Consider the following 22,693-nt stretch of genomic DNA (forward strand, 5'->3'; position numbering starts at 1 on the left):
ATCATGACCTGAGCTGAAGGCAGCCACTTAACGACTGAGCCATCCAGGAGCCCCTTGGTACATCTTTTGTATTGAAAGCTGTCACGGCGTTCTTTCTTGGGGATGTGTGTGTTTCCCTATCAATATGTTGACACATTTAATACTCCCTTTAGTGGGTAACATCAAAGGAAGATCTGGATAGTCTCAGTCTATCATAATTAAAATAAATGAGTGGACTAGTCCCTTAATTTAAAACCACTGTTCCAACTTCACTGTCGTTCACTTATCACTCGGTCCGAGGGATATCCAGCAGGGATTTGGACCTACCTATCTACATGTCAGAATCTCATATGAGGTAAATGACTCTGACTGAGCCTACTCAGGCTGACAGCAAGTGACAAATGAGCAGAGACAGTCGTCCTAAGAAAAAAAAAATGAAGCATATAGGACAGATTTTCCAAAACAAGGGACCTTCATCTCATAATATGTTGTTCATTCTTTATACAGAGCCACAGAGTCCAAGATCACAATTCAGAATTTCTAAATGGGCCCTAAAGCTCAGGGCCTTTCATACCATCCACAGAAGAGAATCCTCTCACTTACAACCGGAAATTCACTCTAATTTAATTCAGTAAATTTCCTTCTTGAAATGATGGGACTATGGCTGCCGGAGAAAATGGGAGTCCACAACGGAACATTCGTTATACTTAATATTCAGATGAAATCCTAATCTAGGCTGCGTTTGTGCTTCCTTAATTCCTTCTCTTTAATTGGCATGATTTCGAATCGTATTAGTGAATGAAAAAGCAGCGATCTATTTTAATTTAGCAGCTACAGCAATGTTAAGTGATTTTATTTGTACTGATAAGAACACTGATAAATCCTGAGTTGCCCTTCCCAAACATAAGCCCTAATCTTTTATTTGTTTATTTTTCCCAGGCAGTAAGTGAATCATGTGTGTAACCTAACTTCAAAAATAGCTTTCAATTTACTCAAATTTTCTGGCGACCTTCATTTCCCTCCTGTTCCCTTATCTGCTAGCCGCCTAGGGATAAACTCAGAGGAAAACAATCTTCGTGTGTCTCCTCGTTTTCTCTTTTAAATCCTCTTCCTACCGTATACAGCATACGATATAAAACACTTTCTTATCCAAGTGAAAAATAAGTGAAAAAAAAAAAAAGAATAATGAACTGGCAAGTAAATAGAGCTACACCTGCTGTTGTAATTACACACAAATGTCAAAAAGCTTGGCAGTCAATGTCCCGGCACATCCCCAGGATGTCCCAGCCAAGTCTCCGAGATTTTGCTCGTGTTCAGGCCTTCAGGCCTTGAACGTGCTCACCCTGTATGATGTACGAAATGATCCACACACAGAACCCATCAAACTCATATGTGTTTGATGGCCGCCATTTTCTTGTTCAAATACAGGGTGGACCGGTCTGCTCTCTAAGAGACTCACGGGCAGCATCAGTAGAGCCTACAGATCACAGATTTCCCTCCCATGGGTCCTCAAGATGTATGCTTCAACAGAGCCAGCTGAAATTCTCCTCATTTTTTGGCCCCAACCTTGACTGTGTCACATACTTGCATGCCTCGAAGGCTATTACCTACATGTTCTTTCGGGTTTCAAACCATGGAAGGGGTGACTGCTCGGTCCATCAGTAATAAGGGCATGTTCCAATACAGGAGTGATAGTCTCTTGATAGCCCAAATCAGAAGGAACTACCCTTGAACTTCAAGCATGGATTTTTTTTTTTTTTAAATGTTACTGAAAGACAACAGAATCCATTCCTAAGATCCTAACAAATTTCGTACGCTTTGGAGGAAGTTTTCAGAAGGCTTGTCTATGCTTCTACAGTACTTTTACTCACAGCTGCTCAAATACCACATGAACAGTCCATATACTCACTCTCTCACTCTGGAAAAAATACAGAGATTCTGGGAAAGTGCGACCTGGAGTCAAATGTTTTATGCAGCCTCACCACCTCAACCCTCCTATAGACCAGTTCCAACTTCAAAAGACTCTGTGGCCAAGATACAGCTTTGACATTTCGCCCATCACAATCAACGAGGCAATCCTTAGCTTTGGGGCCTAATTTTAGTTGAACTAAAATGACAACCTTATTTCAAAGCACTGATTATGTGTCAGAGAACCTAAGTTCTAGAGAGAGCTATTTAAAGTTGACGTGAATTTGCAGAGCGCCCGGGGAAGCATCCAGAACAGAGGCATCCAACAGTACTTGGCACATGAGAGATGTGACAGGTGGGTCTTGGACAATTGGCCACGGTTGGGTCAGGTAGACAGAAAGGAGGAGGACAGCTCAGGCAAGGACGGGCATATTCAGGGAAGACGCAGAGACAGGATCTGGCAGAAGCAAAGGGCACGTGTTGGCACAAAGTGGGAAATAAAACCGTGACAGGAAAGGGGGCTGTGTTAGGAGCTTGTTACGGGAAGATAAATTTCTAACTGAACCCAGGGGCAAACTGAGGCTTTGCCTAACTAAGGCTTTTCAGCAGCTGAGGCCATGAGCTATGGGAGTTTGAGACATGCAGAGCAAACCCTTCAGTAAAATCTCAGAGAGCTGAATTTGCCTTATCACTGAGTGGGCCTTAAAGCAAACACAGATTTGGATCCCCAAAGTTTTTAATGATGGAAGTACAAAATCACCAGCTTATAGTAATAACAACGCTGCATTAAAGAAAATTAAATAGGAAGTTTGGGGTTTAAAAAATGCATACCTTGGCATGATGTAAATCAACTCCATACATGGACAGTTTTTTGGCATTTTCCAAGAAATGCATCTCTGCTTCTGCTGGCGTCATTCCTCTGATAAGGGGGAAAAAAAAGTCACAATGCTGCTTTTCTTTTACCTGGCAGGACTGCAATATTTTCCACTTAGCCTTGCTGTCTCATAAGCAAACCCCTTAGAGGCACCAGCAGATTCATGCTCTGAAGGGGGTGGCGGAGAATCACAGGAACAATGGCTTTCATTTTTTTTTAAAGATATTATTTATTTTACAGAGAGGTGGGGAGAGAGAGAGAGCAAGTGTACAAGCAGTGGAGCAGCAGAGGGAGAGGGAGAAGCAGGCTTTCCACTGAGGAGGAGCCTGATGGGGGTTGGATCCCAGGACCCTGGGATCATGACCTGAGCTGAAGGCAGCCGCTTAGCTAACTGAACCACCCAGGTGCCCTAAGGAAAATGGCTTTTAAAATCACTGGGTGACTCAGTCAGTTAAGTGTCTGACTCTGGATTTTGGCTGAGGTCATGATCTCAGGGTCATGAGGTCAAGCCCCATGTCCGGCCCTGCACTGAGTGTAGAGCCTGCTTAAGATTCTCTTTCACTCTCCATCTACCCTCCTCCCAACTACCCTCTCCCCATTCTTTCTCTCTCTCTAAACAAGAACCACCACCAGAATACAAGGAGGAAGAGTGTAACTACCCCAGAACCATACAAAATACAGAACCTCCGTCTGCTACAGTCCCAGCCTTCATGCCCCTGAAACGCAGCCTGGTAAGAGCAGGTAATACAAGGGACGCTCGCCCATCAAAGCACAAGCCAAACAAACGTTCTCAAGCTTTCTGCCACTAACCTGTGGCTCTTGTGCAGCTCGATCACTTTGTCTTCCAGTTCCTTCGTGTGGTTTGGCGCAAAGCGGAACTCACTGATGTAATCGTTCCCACATTCATCTGGGTCGTAGTCTCCAAGTTCGGACTGGACGGTGTAGGAGCCCAGCAGGGCCAGGGTGACAAAGGAGCAGGGCAGCCTTCCGGACACGATATCGTCTCGCAGTTGTAGGCAGAGGTAGTACCTTCCAGGAGCCAAAAGACAAAGCAAAAATCCAGCATGAGGACAGGAGAAAAGCAGGCCACTTGGTACAAATCGCACTATAAGCAATTCCTTCCTGGGGAATGATCGCACTAGGACCAATTTTCCAGCATCTCTACTTTGCTTTAGGTGTAAGGGGAAAATACCTGGCTCTAAAATACAGTATTAAAGGGCATCTTGAGGCAAGTCAATGCTCCTAATAATTTTTACTTATTAGTAAAGTATTATTACTATTAGTTATTAAGAAAGATAAAATTAAAAATTTTATTTATTAAAAATAAATTTATTTATTAATGGCACTGAGAAGAAACCTCAAGATGTATTTCTTTAACGTCTTTTAAAATAACTAACATTTAAAATCCACATCAATGATTCCCCAACACACTCCCTGAAATCTCTGGTTGGGGGTACTATCATGTAACAATGGTGCAGCTAAATGCAATTACTAAGTCTCTACCAGCCTTGAGGAAGTGTCATTTTGCTGCATCGGTTAAGCATCCTGCCACGTGAGCGAGGCCGATTTCAGCTAACTTGCCAGCTACACCACCAGCGACTGCACCTACTCCTGCCTTCCTGATGCCATGGTCTCTTCGTAATAATAAACAATCGCTCCCGTTTCCAGTCCTCATTTTTTAATTTAGAGAACTTCCTAGAATCCAACTGATATGAAGACTAACTCTGAAGAATTACTACTTTAAAATCTGAGCACCTCATCCCTACAAGTAAACAGCTTTATACTCAAGGAGTAAGAGATATTTTCCATTTAATGTGGCCAAGATATACAGATATCGCCACTGATAGCTGACTTATCTTCTCTGCTTCTTGCTTTTCAATATTTAGATAGACTACTAACTGCAGGAGACTCCAAGGGAAGTGCTAATGTTGATAATAATAATACTCTTCATAGGGGTGCCTGGGTGGCTTAATGGGTTAAGCCTCTGCCGTTGGCTCAGGTCATGGTCTCTGGGTCCTGGGATCAAGCCCCACATTGGGCATTCTGTTCAGCAGGGAGCCTGCCTCCCTGCCTACTTGTGATCTCTCTCTCTCTCTGTGTCAAATAAGTAAGTAAAATCTTTAAAAGAAAAAAAAAAAACCCTTCTTGCCCCAGGATATAGGTATAACAATAAAATATCCTTGCACCGTTCATATACGAAATAAACTGTTAATCTGCTGAAGATGAAGACAATGATTAAAGTCTTAAGGCCCCCTTCAAATGTGATTTTAAGCTGATATAAAAAAACTCCATGTAATACAGATACAGAAGTTTCTACACATTCCACAGACTCTGCAAACATTGCACAAATAGAAAGGAACCATGCATCGCATGCCAGGTATATGTGGCTCTATAACCAATAAATTAGCCACAATTAAGTTGTTCTTCAATATTATTAAAAGTATCTTTAAATAAGAAGTCATCCATTTTCCTAGATTTAAAAAAAAATATAAAAGAAATCCTTTGTAACTATTTCTTTTACTATTTGCCTAATACGTCTGCTGGAACTATTTTTACTCCTAGCCAGTGACTGGAGCTGTTTGGAATAATTCCCCTTTTCTGGAAAGCCCTCCAAGAAGCATGTGAGGCTTACGCAGAAAATTCGGTACGCACTGCACAATGTCACTCTGATTGGCTGTAAACTTACTACCAAGCAGGGTGAGAGAGTCAGCAGTTCCAAAGGAGGATGTGAAGGAGCCTAGAACACATGGCAAACCCAGGATAGCCTCCTAAAGGGATCTCCCCGCACACTCAAGGCTCAAGTCACTGCACCAGGATATTTTTACGTTAGTTTCCTTTCTGCAGTCTTCCTTCCCCCAAATGAATGAATCATTTTTCCTGTACACACAGGGCAGAGAAAGTAAACTCCTCTGTGTGCCTTTGGTGCCTGATTTTTTAAAATAGCTGTCGCGTATCAGACTGGTTATATAAACAGCAGAAGCATCCAAAGACACATTTTTACTCTGAGTTTTAGAGCAGGAGCACTAGGAACTGCCGTATCACGTAAGGCTGAATCCCATCCAATTTGACGGTGGTGGGTGGATGACAGTATCTCAATTCTGCAAGTTTTCCCGCCAAGGTCAGACAGACGGAAGTAGCAGCTTAGCACCAAAGATTCAACTGTGAACAGATACGATTTGGCAAATCTTCTCATCAGATGTTTGCTCTCGCTCTGTTGCCTTTGGTTTGCCATTTCTGGCGTGGATGACTGAAAGGTTCCCAGATGTAAGCATGCCCTTCCCCAGAGAGTAAAGAGAAGCCTGACTTTTTCAGAGCCAACTTTCAAATACCTGGTGATATCTTCGGATAGCTGGGCGGGGTCTGGTGGGTAAAATTTCACATTAAATGAAAAGTGCCAAGCACCACCTGCAGAGATGAGAGAAAAATTAGGATCAAAACTCAGAAAATCCCTTTCTACTCATTATTATGATAGTGAGAACCGCCTTAACTCCAAGTACTAACTCCCAAGCAACAATGGCTCCTCCAAAAGTCTCAAGTTCAACGAAATCCAGGTATGTTTGAAACTTCACCTAGTCCTTAATCTTTGCCCCATATCCATTATTGGCGCTTCTAACTCGCCTGGAAATTGATTACATTTCCTCCCATTCCCGGGGACAAAGGTAAGCCGTTAGAAGAGGGGGGAAAATACGTGAATGACAGGGATAATACGGACAGACAAGTCCAGAACTGACTGGCTCTACTGCTCTGAAATTCTAGTTACTCACATAGCAAAGGTACAGACATAATCCCGTCTGCTTTGTCCTTTCTGCTTTGTTATTACAGGTCAAACCCCATTATAATACATGCTAAGGAAAGTTTCAAGATATTTTTTGTTTTCTGGGAAGGTTTTGTTGTGAATATTTAAGTGAGCTGCTTCCAGGCTGCTGAAAATTTTCTTCCTTGGCGAAATTGTTGATTCGAGAGATGCCTGAAGGCATGAACAGTGCTTCCCCAAATTCGCCCCCCTCCTTACGGGCCCAGGACTCAGACGGGTGCTCTTGACGCGCTGCTGTTCTTGATCCCATGGTCTCTCCCACAAGGAAAACAATCAATCCGGGGCAGCGGACAGTCACCGGCTCTCCGCGCTGCCCCCACTTACACCTGAAGCACCATGAGGCCTTCCAAAGCTCTCCTTTATTAATACGATCTCTACTGGTGTATGGTTTATCACTATAAATATGGAGAAACATTTTCTTCTTTTCTACATTTACTCTCTCTCCACCTCATCCCTACTTGAACTCCTCGTACTCACTTCGTTCTTTTTTCCTGGGCTCTTAACGCGGTAACTCATTCAAGTCTGGGTGTTCCTTCACGGGACGTTTGATCTCCCCACACAATGACCAGGAAAGGGCTCCAGCATTGAGCTGCTTGTGTTTGGAAGGCGCTACTGAGAAACTCCTCCCAGTCTCCTTGGCTTCCATACAGGGGGCCTTTCATCTATACCATGAGCGGTAGCCACTTCCTTTCTCTCTGTGATTTCATACAGTTGAGGCTCTTAAGCCTCAACTATCCCCCTAAGATGCCCAACACTCCCTCCTCCCCATTAAATGACTTCTGGAAACTCCATTTGCTCCATGAGTGGTTTGCAAACATTCAGAAGAAAGGGTAGAATTCTAAGTACCAGCTTCTTTCTTTGGGCTCTTCTCTTGAGTATGAGGCAAATACTTAGCTGCACAGGTTACCTGTGATTCTGTCATAAGCAGCATGGTTACATTTATTAGTCTAGTTTATTCTCAACACGACTATTCATAATCCACTTAAAATTCCACACGGCAGGATCACTGCCTGAGGTAGCTTATAAAGAACTGGCATAAAGCCACGTATCACTGGTTGCTTGTTATCATTTTTTTTTAAAGACTTTATTTATTTTATTTGACAGACAGAGATTACAAGTAGGCAGAGAGGCAGGCAGAGAGAGAGGAAGGGAAGCAGGCTCCCTGCTGAGCAGAGAGCCCGATGCAGGCCTCGATCCCAGGACCCTGAGATCATGACCTGAGCCGAAGGCAGCGGCTTAACCCACTGAGCCACCCAGGTGCCCGCTTGTTATCATTTTTAAATCACTCAGAAAATACTCCTGAAACATAGGCACTAAGAATTGTTAAGTTATCCCTCAATCCCATATATTTCTAGTGATGATTTTTCCAGGTCCTTTTGTTAATCAAAAAAAGGGTCTGATCTTGTTTTATTTTCCTATTGATTCGTAGGCACTTTCTGCTAACATGGTTCCCTTTACTGCTTGCCGATGGTGAGGTTCATAAATGAGAGCGGGCTTTCCCCCCAAGCAACTGGAATGAAAATTAACTAAGATTAGTTATGGGAAATGGATGTATTGCTCTTTTGTCATTTCTATCCTTTCCAAAGTATGCCCTGAACTCAGTGAATGGTTGATCAATGTAATTAAACAATCTCATAATAAATTCAAGATAAACTTTGACATAATAAAAGTATAAGAAAGAGGGGTGCCCGGGTGGCTCGGTTGGTTAAGCGTTGGACTCTTGGTTTTGGCTCAGGTAATGATCTCCCGGTGGTGGGATCGAGCCACACATCCAGATCTGCACTTAGGGCTGGATCAGCTTCAGATTCTCTCTCCCTCCCCCATCTGGGGCTCCACCGTTTGCACGTGCACACATTCTCGGTCTCTAAAATAAATAACTTTTTAAAAAAAGATTTTCTTTATTTGATAGAGAGAGAAAGGGAACACAGGCAAGGGAGTAGGAGGGGGAGAAGCAGGCTTCCCACTGAGTAGGGAGCCCGACATAGGGCCTGATCCCAGGACCCTGGGATCATGACCTGAGCTGAAGGTAGCCGCTAAATGACTGAGCCACCCAGGTGCCCCAAATAAATAAAATTCTTTAAAAAAAGGTGGGGGAGGGTTATAAGAAAGATAGTTCAAAGCAAAATCCTCAGGGCAGGAAAAGGAATTTCAAACTATAGTTGGTTTAAGAATCTGAGGTACTTGCTAAAAATGTCAATTTCTAGGCTCCACCCAGAGACTTTCATTCCAGAGATTGGGAAATATGGCCTAGAATTGTGGTTTTAATCAACCCCCTTGTGGTTTGAGTACAGGCGGGCTTGGGAATCATACTATGAAAATCACTAATCCCAAGAAATCCATTTTCATGAGGTTATAACCCAAACAACTGCAAGGTTTTGTGGGGTATTATTTTTAAAGAGAGGGAAGTTTCAAAAACTACAGTCTACACCCTAATCAAGAGGAAAAAATCTAGTTAAATAAGGCGTAAGATTTGAAATTAACGAGAGGCAGATTAAAGTTCAAATGTATATCCCCATAAGGATTCTGACAGAAACAAATTGAGTGGGAAGGCATGGTTATGTAATGAATGGGCTTGCAAACCCTAATCTGCTCAGATGGTGGTCCTGGATAGACACAGGAAATGAAACCACCTGAATGCATTTAAATGATATTCCTGTATGCCGATATAGGATTTAGAGTCACAAATTTATGATGGGAAACTATGAAACCGAAGAGAGTCCATTTTTATAAAAAATTCTAATTTTAGTATTGTATGGCTGCCAAATCTTGGAAACTTTAAGTATGCTGCATTCACAGCATAAAATTACTATAAATTATTACATATAGATCATATACTCCATATTATGAAATTATATCATAAATATAATACAGTATATTTAGAAATTTAAACATCTGAGTCTGCATAAAAAATGACTAGCATTGTAATTTTTTCTCCTAAGAGCAAACTCTTCAGTTTCAGAATTTTCTATTTCTCATCAGTTTGCAACTTAAAACCTTTATAAGGTTGATCGCCATTCTCTTGAAGATCTCATTCTAGAGACATTCTATGCACCAACAACAGGAAAAGAAAGGAAACATCCTTTAATCATTTATACAAGTGTGTCTAAATATACACACACATATCAACGGAAGTGTAGTTGACACTCAATGTTATACTAGTTTCCAATGTACAACATAGTGATTTGACAACTCCAGACATTATGCTGTACTCCCAGGCGTAACTGCCATGCACCACCATACAACACTATCACAATACCACTGACTAGATTCCTCAAGCTCTATCTTTCATCTCTGTGACTTACTCATTCCATAACTGGAAGTCTTGTATCTTCCACTCTTCCTTTCACCCATCTTTGCCCATCCCTTCCCCACCAATCCCCAGTAGCTATAAGTTTGTCCTCTGTATTTGTGGATCTGTTTCTGCTTTTTTTGGTTTTGTTTCTCAGATTCCACACATAAGTGAAATCATAGGATATTTCTCTTTCTCTGTCTGCTTTATTTCACTCAGCACAGTACACTCTAGGTCAGTCCTTGTTGTTGCAAATGGCAAATCCCATTCTTTTTTATGGCTGAGTAGTATTCCGCCACAGCTTCTAATCCATTCATCTACTGATACTTTGGCTGCTTCCATTATCTTGGTTATTATAAATAATGCTGCAATAAACACAGGGTTGTATACATCTTTTTAAATTACTATTTTGATTTTTTTTGGGTAAAGACCCAGTGGTGGAATTACTAGATCGTACGGTATTTCCATTTTTAATTTTTTGAGGAATCTCCATACTGTTTTCCATAGTGGGTGCACCAACTTACATTCCCACCATCAGTGCATAAGGGTTCCTTTTCTCCACATCCTCACCAACACTTGTTTGTTGGTAGTGGGTAGTGGATGGGGAAGGGACAGGAGGAGAGGGAGAGAGAGAATTAAAGTGGGCTCCACCCCTAGGGGTGGAGCCCGACTCACAACTCAATCTCATGACCCTGAGATTGTGACCTGAGCCAAAAATCGAGAGTTGGACACTTAACAGAGTGAGTCACCTCCTATTGTCTTTTTGATTTTAGCCTTTCTGACGGGGTGAGGTGATATCTCATTGTGGTTTTGATCTGTGTTTCACTGTTATCATTTATATTTAGGAAAAGGAGGTGATGGTACAATAATTCTGTTGGAGAGGATAATAGTTCTCTGCCTTGGCAGAATGTGAATTTTACAGAAAGAGGGCATTTGGGTGCATGGGTAACAATAAGGAATACAGATAAAAATAACCAAATTCAATTAAAAAATTGCAATTGTCCTTGATTCCTCCTTTATCTTCAGGACTGTCACTCAGTTCTCTTTATGTTATCGTTAGCCTAATCTACCTGATGAAAAAAAATTCCTTTAAATCTCATGTTCTGATTGTCCTCTTTCTTCTCTTAGAAGAGGAGGTAGGAGGGACACCTGGATGGCTCAGTGGATTAAGCATCCTCTTGGATTCAGCTCAGGTCATGATTTCAGAGTGGGAGATAGAACAGAAGGTGGGAGATAGGATAAATGGGAAGTGAAGGGGAAAAAAGAATTCCATTAACAACAGATAAAAAAACTAACATTTATATAGCTTTTCTTCTGCCAATATTGTGATTTATCCCAGATATTTATATTTTCAAAGGAATTGGAATTATTAATCACCCAAGTAAGAAATAGCATTTCATTAATTAGATGACTACAGAGAACTTTATGCACACAACGCAATAGGATATATATTCACCACATCTGCTCTGAGTAAATCCATAGGATTCTTGGAACATATTTATCATCTTAAATCATCTTACTTTTTTTTATTAGGGCTCTTGGAACAAAAAGAAGGAGTGTTTTCACATCTGGAGCCGTCCCTGGTTTCAATTCCAATTTATTTCTAACTTGATTATAAAATTTCTCTCAAAAATGTGGTAAAGATGTTTTAGTTGTATACATAACCATCAGTTTCTGTAATATCTAGAAGGAGAGCTTTTTATTTTTTATTTTTTTGGAGATACTATCTTCTATTAAGCCATTTCAAAATGCTCACTACCACTTTTTATTAGCACTTGATGTGTTTTGATATTTCAACACATTCAAAGGCAATGGAAATACTTGCTCTTTTTTAATAGGAAATTGTTGAAAACGTCCATGGGCATGACATTCTCATTAACATATTGCTTTTAAATTTATTCTTCAACTAGATTTAGTTGTTGGAAAAATTTATCAAGTTTATTGACAAAAAATCACTTTAAAAATTAACTAGTTATTTATAGTAATAAAGATTATCCATTGTCTATAGTAAAAGAGCTACAGAAAAGGGTTAAAATTAAAAAAAAAAATTCCTCTTTCTTAACCCCATATACTGTGGTACCACTTCTGGAGGTACTTACTACTGACAGCTTTTGTGCTCTTCTAAAATTTATTACATATATACATATGCATGTATATGTATGTATGTGTGTGTGTGTATATAAATATATATACATATATATATATATGCTTTTATATATATATATATATATACTTTTATATATATATACACAACTTCTTTAAAGCAGATGTCACTTGTCCCACTAATGAGAACTGAAACACATTCTATCTCATTCTATTAATAGTTGCTTAGTATTTCAAGGTATGGTTATTCCATGACTGATTTAATCCATTCTTTATAAATGGATATTTAAGTTGCTTCTAGTTTTCTGCTATTGCAAACAATATTATAACAAATTTTCATGCATGTACACATATATATATCCTCCCCTCTTATACATATGCTGGATGAATCTGTACAAATAAAATTAAGGGTCAAAGAATAAGCGCATTTTAAATTTTAATAAAGACTGAATATTTATTATTAATATTAAATTTATTTAATATTGAATTATATACTAACCATATTAAATAACACATAAAATATTAAATTAATATTTAATGCTGAAACTCGCAAAGGGTTGTACCAACTTGTCCTTCTATTAGGGACCAAGGAAAGAGGTTGTCACCAGATAGTAAATTTATATCTGACTTGTTATTCCATTTCTAAACCATTCACTAACTACCACCTTTAGCTTGACTTTTCTACTTTTGTGGCAGTTAGGCTTAATTTAACATTAATAATTACGTTGGGAGCTTTTAAATGGTTAATTGCCAACTGGAGCATCACTTGATTAAATCGTATCGCACATTCTGGGAACATGCAGGGGAATAGGTCAAATGTCATAGTCATTTAATTCCCAAGCTGTGATGATTAAAAATGGGTATTTAAGCTAGATCAACCTGTCAGAGATAAAATCTGAGATCTTAATCTGTCTTTTAAAAAATACTGTAGTCACACTAGCCGTGTGGGTAGGGGCCACCAATTCAGACAACCCTGCTCTCTGAAAATCTTCACATCACCATGTAAAATAATCCAAAAGAACTTACTTCGAATCTGTTTTTTTATTTCCTTAGCAGGGTCCAGCCAATTCTGAAAAGGAAATGACAGTTTGAATTTGAACCGGAGAAGAATAAAAACAACTTGATGATGATCACGTACTAAGCGTATTTCAAAATGCATGGTTACTGGTTGGCCCTCCAAGCTGGGTCCTTCCCCGACAGCTGGTGCTCTTCAGCAGGCCCTGTGAGGGCCCAGGCACGAACCTAATGAGAGAATGTGTGTGTGCATGCACAATTCATGCGTGACAAAATTCCTTTCTTTTACAACACTACCTTCAAAGATTCCAGCTAGTACAACAACAGAGGAGAAAAAAAATAGTGGAATTCAATGTTCAAAGAAGTTACTAGAATGAATTAAAGATACATAATGTCCGGGGTGCCTGGGTGGCTCAGTGGGTTAAGCCTCTGCCTCCGGCTCAGGTCATGATCTCAGGGTCCTGGGACAGAGCCCCACATCAGGCTCTCTGCTCAGCAGGGAGCCTGCTTCCCCCCACCCCACCCCCCTGCTTGCTTCTCTGCTTACTTGTGATCTTTGTCAAATAAGTAAATAAAATCTTAAACAAAACAAAACAAAACAAAACAAAAAAAACATAATGTCCACTGATGTCCTGGCCATTCAGGCCCACAAAGTGATTTCCATGGCTATAGATTCTTAGGCACTTGCCTAACACCTGCTTGAAATTTATTATTTTCCTCATCAGAAAACTCAGATGCTCAATAACGAAGTTAGACATTGTTCAGTGAATTGGGTAGGCATTAAGTATGATTCATTGCACAACATCAAAACAAATAACATCTATGAGCAAAATTTCTTTGACTTGGTTCCTCACAAGAACACAAAGGAACAATTTCCTCTTCTTTATTTTTCAGGTAGTAGTGGGAATTAGTGAGGCAAAGCCCCGAGCAGACTGCATTACTCAGGTGTAAGGCGTCTATAGAAGTATTAAATTAAACATTAAATACCTGCTGAATACATTAGATAAGGCTCCAGTCAGCAAACAACCCATGTCATATTTCGATTTTTAAGAATATGGAAGCATACTAAGATGAATTAGGAACAGGACAGCAGTCGGGGAACATGTTTTCTATGTAAGAGTCAACGTATTTGATTTTTATGGGCTCAAATTCACTGAAAAACATCATCCAAAAAAAGTACCATATAAAATGCTTTCCTAGAACCATAAATAACTTGTGTGAAAAACGGAATTTCTCTTTCCAGAATATTCAAGATTAAAGGTAATCATCAATAATATCTTTCATAAAGAAATAAGGCAATTAGCAGCATTTAGGGACTGAAAGGAGTAAACAGAGGAGTGGAAGCAGAGAAAAGGATACACCAACTTAGTTTTCCTTCCCTTTCTTACAGTAACGAGCAGTTCGAGACATACGTTTTGTATTGCTTTTCATCACTCACCTTCTGGTTTTCAGCATCTCGATACGTAAGCCCAAAATAGTCTTTTTCTAGCAAATTCAGATGTTCACATACTTTATCAAACAGCACCTGGCCTCTGGAGCGTTTCTGTGGAAAACAAAGCACAACAAATCAACACACATAAAGTTCTCTCAATTGCCACGGATAAAAGTAGGTAAAATTTAACATATGGCTTGCTACAGCTTATGTGACGCCCACGTGTGATCACTATGTTCTCTTTAACTAGTGAAAAGGTTCAATGAAGTGGGTTGTCACCCACAAAACCGGGTCTCCACAACCAACAGACAAAACCAAAACTCACCCGTGCCACTAAGGACAGTAACCCATGGATAATTTTCTAAATTTTTTATTTTTAAAGATTTTATTTATTTATTTGAGAGAAAGAGAGAGCAAGAACACAAGCAGGAGGGGCAGCAGAGGGAGAGGGAGAAGCAGGCTCCCCACCGAGCAAGGAGCCCATTGCAGGATTGGATTGCAGGACCCTGGGATCATAACCTGAGTAGAAAGCAGATGTGTAACAACTGAGCCACCCAGGGGGCCCGAGTGGATGATTTCTAAACAGAAGTAGCTGGGGAAGTGATGTGGAGCTTGGAAGTCTGAAACATCTTGTGAAATATAAAAATCTTGAGAGTCAAAGAATATAAAGGACCAACGTGAAAGCCATGTTTCAGAATGTCCTAACTCAGTCCTGATGCAATCAGATTTGGAGTCTGGGAAGAATCAAGCCTATTCCTTATCTTAGGCAGACTTACCTTGAAGACTTTCTAGTTGAACCCTTACTTAGAAATTCTGTTACCTTCATTAGTTTATTATTGTGGGTTTTTGGGTGTGTGTCACAAATTTCAGTTTTTCATTAGTGTTCTACTTTCTCTTAATTTCTTTTTGAGAAACCCTTCCTATTAGACATAAAATGTTAAGTTTAAAGACTTTAGTTATTATTTATAAATATGAGATATAGATATTTATGCTGCATTTTTTAGCATGACGCTGTCACTTGCAGAAAGGAGAAAGGTAATCTTCTGAGGAATAAAAATCTACCAGCTTAGGCAAGGATGCGGAGAAAGGGGAACCCTCCTACACTGTTGGTGGGAATGGAAGCTGGTGCAGCCACTCTGGAAAACAGCACGGAGGTTCCTCAGAAAGTTGAAAATAGAGCTACACTACTACCCAGCAATTGCACTACTGGGTATTTACCCTAAAGATATAAATGTAGTGATCCAAAGGGGCACATGCCCCTGAATGTTTATAGCAGCAATGTCCACAGTAGCCAAACTACAGAAAGAACCTAGATGTCCATCAACAGATGAATAGATAAAGAAGATGTGGTATACATATACAATGGAATACAATGCAGCCATCAAAAGAAATGAAATCTTGCCATTTGCAACAACATGGATGGAACTAGAGGGTATTATGCTTAGCGAAATAAGACAACTATCATATGATCTCCTTGATATGAGGAAGTGGAGATGTGGAGATGCAACATGGGTGGTTGGGGGGTAGGAAAAGAATAAATGAAACAAGATGGGCTCGGGAGGGAGACAAACCATAAGAGACTCTTAATCTCAAAACAAACTGAGGGTTGCCGAGGGGAGGGAGTGGTGGGGTTATGGATATTGGGGAGGGTATGTGCTATGGGCAGTGCTGTGAAGTGTGTAAACCTGGCGATTCACAGACCTGTACCCCTGGGGCTAATAATACATAATATGTTTATAACAAAAAAAAAAATCTATCAGCTTAATTTACTGTGATACCCAGTATCACGTCTTCATGAAAACCTTCAAAGGTCTTTCAGCCTCACCTTGTTTCACCTTCACCTTCTTCAAGGCCAACCTGGCCTTGGAGACTGAGATGGATGAAATGGCAACAGGTTAAACTAAACCATGTTTTGTTTGTATCTTAACAACACTTCACACCTAATGCATTAAGCATATTTGCCTTTAAGATTTAATGTAATAACAATGAGAGATGTAAAAATTGATAGACAATGTGCAAGCCAAAATAGTAAGTATTCAGAAACCTTTAAGTGCTATGTATTACTATGCAAATGTAATTATATTGGAAGTTAATTGCTCAGCCCCCTGAAGCATGACTATTTAGGAAAAAAGATAAATTTATGATAGAAAAGGAAAGCCTAAATTGTGGTTAGCTAAATAATCAATGATGTGTTTGTAAAAAGTTTAATAATGCATGAAAATAAATTACATATTAGCAAAACTACATAATAACATTGTTCAATGGATATGAATAAGTGGTAGGACAATGAAGTGCTGCTCGCTGGTTTAAATCTTTTATTTATAAATAACAGCTTATCACATCTGAATAATGTTTAACAGATTATAAAGTTTTCATTAAAAAAAATGGCTCTTCCAATGGCTTCCACTGGTATTATCTTCAGTTGACAGATCAGAACACAGAGGTTCAGAGAAGTTCTATGAGAGTGGCAGTATTATTTAATTGCCAGTGGTGGTTTTAGCAGATTAACCTGGGTTTGAATCTTTATGTTCTTTGCAGCTGTGTGAACCTGTTTTTCCCTCCATAAAATGGGTATGGTACTACTTCCTTCTTTGGAATGGATGACATTAACATAAAACAAAGTAAACCTGGGCCCAGTGGTGGCACATATCAAATATTCCATAAACATTAGCTATTGTAGCCCAAGTGACCAACAAGTAGCAGGATCCGTAATGTAGAACTTACCCTGTATGCACTTTTGCTCTTGGAGCAAATATACAACTCCTCATGGTGCCAATAAGTAGTTCAGTAGTAACAGATCCTGCTCTTTCTTTAGATGTTAATTACCTGCTTACTACCTAATTGCTTTAGCTAGACCACAATATTTATAGACACGTATGATACCCCCCCTTCCATACACACACCAGCGTGTGGCCCAAGTACTTTCTCATTGAGTAAAAGTAAAACAAAACAAATACAAATTCAAATAAATAAACTCTTCTCTACAGAGCCGCCTCTATTTTCTGACCCAGCAGCCCCTTGACTGTAGAATTATTTCTGAATATGCTGCAGGCTGCCTTGGGCATTGTTTTAATTAGCTGTCTTCTGGCTGCTGTGTTCTTGCCTTTGTCTAACAGGTGGCATGGATTAGCTCAAGCACAGACCACTCTACTAACTAGATCTTACTTTTCCGGCTTCTCACAATTTGATTTCTACTGATTCGTAGCTCTCCCTTGGATAGACCAGATTTTTTTTCTTACGGAATATTTTATACCTATTTTGAACACCATCATTCTTAAGGCAATTACGTAAGGGTCCATTCTTCACAATGGAGTTTGTTTATTTGTTTATTCCCCCCCTAAGAACCAAGATAAGTAGTCAAGGCTCTACCATAGATGGTTATATGTAAATAGTAAGATTCCTACTGGCTAAATATCACAGCCACCAGCTAGGTCGTGACACTGGAAAAGCCTTTTCAATTACTTGGGTCTTCATTTTCTCACCCTGGAGTGAGGATGTAAGATTCTATGGAGCAAGGCTGTCATGGGCTTCAGGCTATGATTGGGTCCCCTGTGTCATGGCAAAATTACAAATGATTACAAAGCTCTCTCTCATGGAGCCTGGCTGTGGCTTCGGCATCCTTTCGCATACCAGATAAGAAAGAATGCCAGTGGTTGGAGCTGGACTGATCTTCCAGCCCTAGGTAGCATCACTCCTAACTTTCCTAAACCCCTGATTCTTCTAACTCAGATTATTATTATTCTGCACACCATTCAACTTTTCAAGGCTAGTATTTCTACTTATTGACATCCATGAATGTTTAGGTAACGACATTGAACATATTTGACTAAAGCTCAACAATTAGACTGAACTTAATGAATTTACATTAAATATTTGGTTGCTGAAGACATATCAGATCTAAGTACTTTACTGTCATTGGCTTGTTTATATATAGCCACAGTGAGTCAAGAATTTAGTAAACAATGTTGACAAAGGTTTTTCTAAATTAACAGATCATTTACGTAACTAGAGAAGATAATAGTTTTTAGTCTTGTTTGCGGTTTCATGAGTTAAGTCATGTCTCTGACTCAAGGACATTCACAGTTCATGCATACCATTCACTATCAATCCCTGAACATCCAGAAAAGTCAATTTTGATTTCCTAGAGTAATGAACTAATGGCAGACTGCATTCTTTCTGTCCTCTTTTCTCCACTAAAAAACTGGGTTTCTGTTTCTGATAAAGTAAATGGAGATATTACAGCCCAGCAGTCAAAGACTTTAAATATCTAAAGAAGGGTAAATCCCCAAGCAATATGAACAACTTTCCTTCTTAACTATTTTAATTTAAAAATTTGCCATTTTGACTCATAAAGTGTTGAATGTTAGAAGTGTGTCAAAAGAGAAACACTTAAAGAGAATCAAAGGACAAGCCACAGAATGGGACAAAATATTTGCAAAGACATATCTGATAAAGGAATGGTACCCAAAACACACAAAGAACTCTTAAATTCAATAATAAGAAAACAACCAAACTACAAACTGTGCAAAAGATCTAAACAGTTACTTCACAGAAGACATACAGGTGTCACAGGACTCTGGGATCATGACCTGAGCTGAAGGCAGTCGTTTAACCAACTGAACCACTCAGGTGCCCAGACAGCCTAGCAGTTACTTACAGAACTAAACATATTCTTTCTTTCTTTTTTAAAGTAGAGCAAAGACTTTATTTATTTTATTTTATTATTATTTTTTTAAAGATTTTATTTATTTATTTGACAGACAGAAATCACAAGTAGGCAGAAAGGCAGGCAGAGAGATAGAGGGGGAAGCAGGCTCCCCGCTGAGCAGAGAGCCCGATGTGGGGCTCGATCCCAGGACCCTGAGATCATGACCTGAGCTGAAGGCAGAGGCTTTAACCCACTGAGCCACCCAGGCGCCCAAAAACTAAACATATTCTTACCATATGATCCAGCCATCATACTCCTTGGTAATTACACAAAGGAGGTGAAAATTTATGTATAAACAGAAACCTACATGTAGATACTTTTAGCAGCTTTATACAACACTGCCAAAACTTGGAAGCAACTAAGATGTCCCTCAGTAGGTGAATGGATAAACAAGCTGTGTTATAATACAGACAATGGGATATTATTCAGCACTAAAAAGAAACAAACTATAAGGCCATGAGGAGACATGGAGGAACCTCAAAGACCCACTACTAAGTGAAAGACGACACTCTGAAAAGGCTGTAGGTATGATTCCAGCTATAAGACATTTTGGAAAAGGCAAAACAATGGAGAAAGTAAAAAGATTAGCAGTTTCCAGGGATTAGGGAAGAGAGAGAGGCAAGTAAGTGAAGCACAAAAGATTGTCAGGGCAACAAACTATCCTGCATGGTACTATATGGTGGATACATGTCTTCATACATTTGTCCAAACCCATGGAATGTACAAAGAGTGGACCTTAATTACACTATGGGCTCTAATGAATAATAACATCTCAACATCATTTTAGTAATTATAATAAATGCAGGAGATGGATATAAAATGTTGAAAATATGGAAGGGGGCAGGAGAAGGGAGTTTGAGGGGGTTATGTGAGAAGTCTCTACTTTCTGCTAAATTTTTCTGTAAACCTAAAACTGCTCAAAAAAGAGGATTACTTAATGTAAAATAAATACTTAATGTATTTTTTAATGTGTAATGTTTACTGTATAATTATCTTATTTTAAATTGTTAATAATTTAGGGGCACCTGGGTGGCTCAGTGGGTTAAAGCCTCTGCCTTTGGCTCAGGTCATGATCCCAGGGTCCTGGGATCGAGCCCCACATGGGGCTCTCTGCTCTGCGGGGAGCCTGCTTCCTCCTCCCTCTCTGCCTGCCTCTCTGCCTACTTGTGATCTCTGTCAAATAAACAAAATATTTTTTAAAAAATTGTTAATTTGTTAAAACTTTAAAAAGTTAAGAGTTAAGCTCCAAATGATTTTACTAGGAGTAAATGAAAACTTCAAATTTTTATTGAATGTAAATATTTGAGAGAAATCAAAAACTTTAGTCGCAACACATACCAATGGTCAAAGTAAAATCATTCCAGGAAAAGGTGCCATGCCTTTCATCCTATGTCCCTACACACCAGGAACCCCTGCAAGCGAACCCACCATGATCTGGTACCAAGCAGAAGCTGGGTGACGCATCAACGCGGTTGCTCAGGCTCAACATCACACAACTAGGGAATCTAAACTACGAGCAACAAGGTCATCAAACAGCTGAGGTTCAGAAGCTCTGCTTGCTTTGGGCACTAAATTCAAGAGGATCCATCCATCCACCATCACCACTCACATACAGCAAACAAATTAAGCTCTTCTGTAGCATCAGGGAAACTTCCCACCAAGTCAAAGGTCAAGGTCATTCAGTATCGTCAACAGTACTGTCTGTAAAACCTTGCTTTTCAATGTACTGCTCATCAACCAGCATCACTTGGCAAGTCTGTAATAGTATTTGCTCATTTTGTTTGTCCGTTATAAGAGTAATTTTAAAATATTAATTTCTAGCACTTGAGTATGGGGGGTTTCAAACATATACGAAAGTGGAGAGGACGATATAACGAAGCTCTGCAAATGTGTCACCCAGTTTCAACAAATGCCTTCCGAGGACCACAACTTTGAGTCATTTAGAGCTCAACCCAATTCTTCCTTCCCCTGGTTATTCTGAAGCATTTCAGCAAATAATTTTATCACTTTCTGTCTTAAGAATGGAACCCTACTTTAAAAAAAAAAAATGTAATCTCGGGGTGCCTGGGCAGCTCAGTTTTGAGTCGCCTGCCTGCCTCTGGGGGTTGGCTCAGGTCATGATCTCAGGGTCCTGAGGTCGAGCCTGGCTGGGCTCCAAGCTCAGCAAAGAGTCTGCTTGTCCCTCTCCTTCCCCCTTTGCTCCTCCCCCCACTCTCTCTTTCTCTCTAATCTTTTTTAAAAATGTAATCTCAATACTTCTATCACATCTAAGCAAAATTAGCCGTCTTTATCATCAAAAATCTAATCAGCACAGATCCTCCTCCATTTACAGTGGGGTTGCATCCTATAAACTTGAGTATAACTTGAAAGTATCTTAAATTAAAAAAAGAAAAAGAATAGCTTAAGTTTAAAAAATATATATATACCAAGTTAAAAATGCACTTAAGGGGTGCCTGGGTGGCTCAGTCATTAACCGTCTATCTTTGGTGTGGGTCACAATCCCAGGGTCTTGGGATCAAGCCCGACACTGGGCTCCCTGTTTGGTGGGAAGCCTGCTTCTCCCTCTCCCACTCCCCCAGCTGTGTTCCCTCTCTTGCTGTGTCTCTGTCAAATAAATAAATAAAATCTAAAAAATTAAAAAAAAATGCACTTAACACATCTAACCTAAGAAACATCATAGCTCAGCCTCACCTACCTTACATGTGCTCAGAACACTCACATGAGCCTAGAGTTGGGCAAAATCAACTAACGCTAAGCCTATTCTATAATCCAGTATTGCATTATCTCAGATAGTTCTGCGAATAGCGTGCTTAAAGTGACAACCAGAATGGCTGCATGGACACAGACAGAATGGCTGTAAGTGTATCGGCTGTTTACCCTCATGCTGGCCCGGCTGCCTGGGAGCTGTCGCTGCTGCCTGAGCCCGGCATCATGGGCAAGTCACTAGCCTACAAGAAGATCCAGACTCAGAAACTGAAGTATGGATTCTCCTGACTGTGTGTCACTTTCGTACCATCATGAAGTCAAAAAATTGTTAAGTTAAATATCACCATAAGTTACAGACTGTCTGTATTTTAATTTCCCCAATTGTTTAAAAGATTTTTGTTTCTTTTTCAGTTTGGGAAGTCCACGGCTGATGTACTCTCCAGCCTCCATCTGCAAGTTCTCCATTTATCTTCGTTTTATCCTTGAAATTAATTTAAGAGACCAGGTCAATTGTCTGCAGAGGGCTCTCAGTCTAGACCTTTCTGTCTGCATCTCCATGGTATAATTTAATGTGTTCCTCCGTCTCCTGTATTTCCTGAAACCTGGAAGTCACATCTAGAAGCTTGATCCAATTCTGGTTTGACTGTTTTCCACTGAGCGATGCTGTGTAATTTCATCAGGAGGCATCAAACGACTCTTGCCCCTTTTTTTCGTGATACTGGCAGTCTCCGATGATCATTGCCCTAGATCCATTAATGTGAGGTTGTGAGATGAGCATATTTGAATCCTAATCATGCCTCCTGCCTTTACTACTTGGAGTGGTTTATGAGGAGACACTTCTTTTTGTCGCTAATACTTGTTGCCTA

General features: G+C 39.8%; 1 protein-coding gene across 45 annotated transcripts in view; it reads right to left on the reverse strand.

Annotated features, from left to right (window-relative positions):
• The window catches only part of EPB41L3 (erythrocyte membrane protein band 4.1 like 3), a 233,040-nt gene that overhangs the window by 37,634 nt on the left and 172,713 nt on the right, over positions 1 to 22,693 (reverse strand). For all 45 annotated transcript variants that reach the window (XM_082699167.1, XM_082699150.1, XM_082699147.1 and 42 more), the window contains 5 exons: positions 14,420 to 14,524; positions 12,994 to 13,036; positions 6,091 to 6,166; positions 3,572 to 3,790; positions 2,719 to 2,806 (listed from right to left, as the gene is read on the reverse strand). In XM_082699167.1, the coding sequence (XP_082555293.1) occupies positions 2,719 to 2,806; positions 3,572 to 3,790; positions 6,091 to 6,166; positions 12,994 to 13,036; positions 14,420 to 14,524 (531 nt within the window). The remainder of the gene's footprint in view (positions 1 to 2,718; positions 2,807 to 3,571; positions 3,791 to 6,090; positions 6,167 to 12,993; positions 13,037 to 14,419; positions 14,525 to 22,693) is intronic.

Source organism: Mustela nivalis (assembly GCF_964662115.1).
Source record: "Mustela nivalis genome assembly, chromosome: 14".
In the NCBI taxonomy this organism is placed as follows: Eukaryota; Metazoa; Chordata; class Mammalia; order Carnivora; family Mustelidae; genus Mustela; species Mustela nivalis.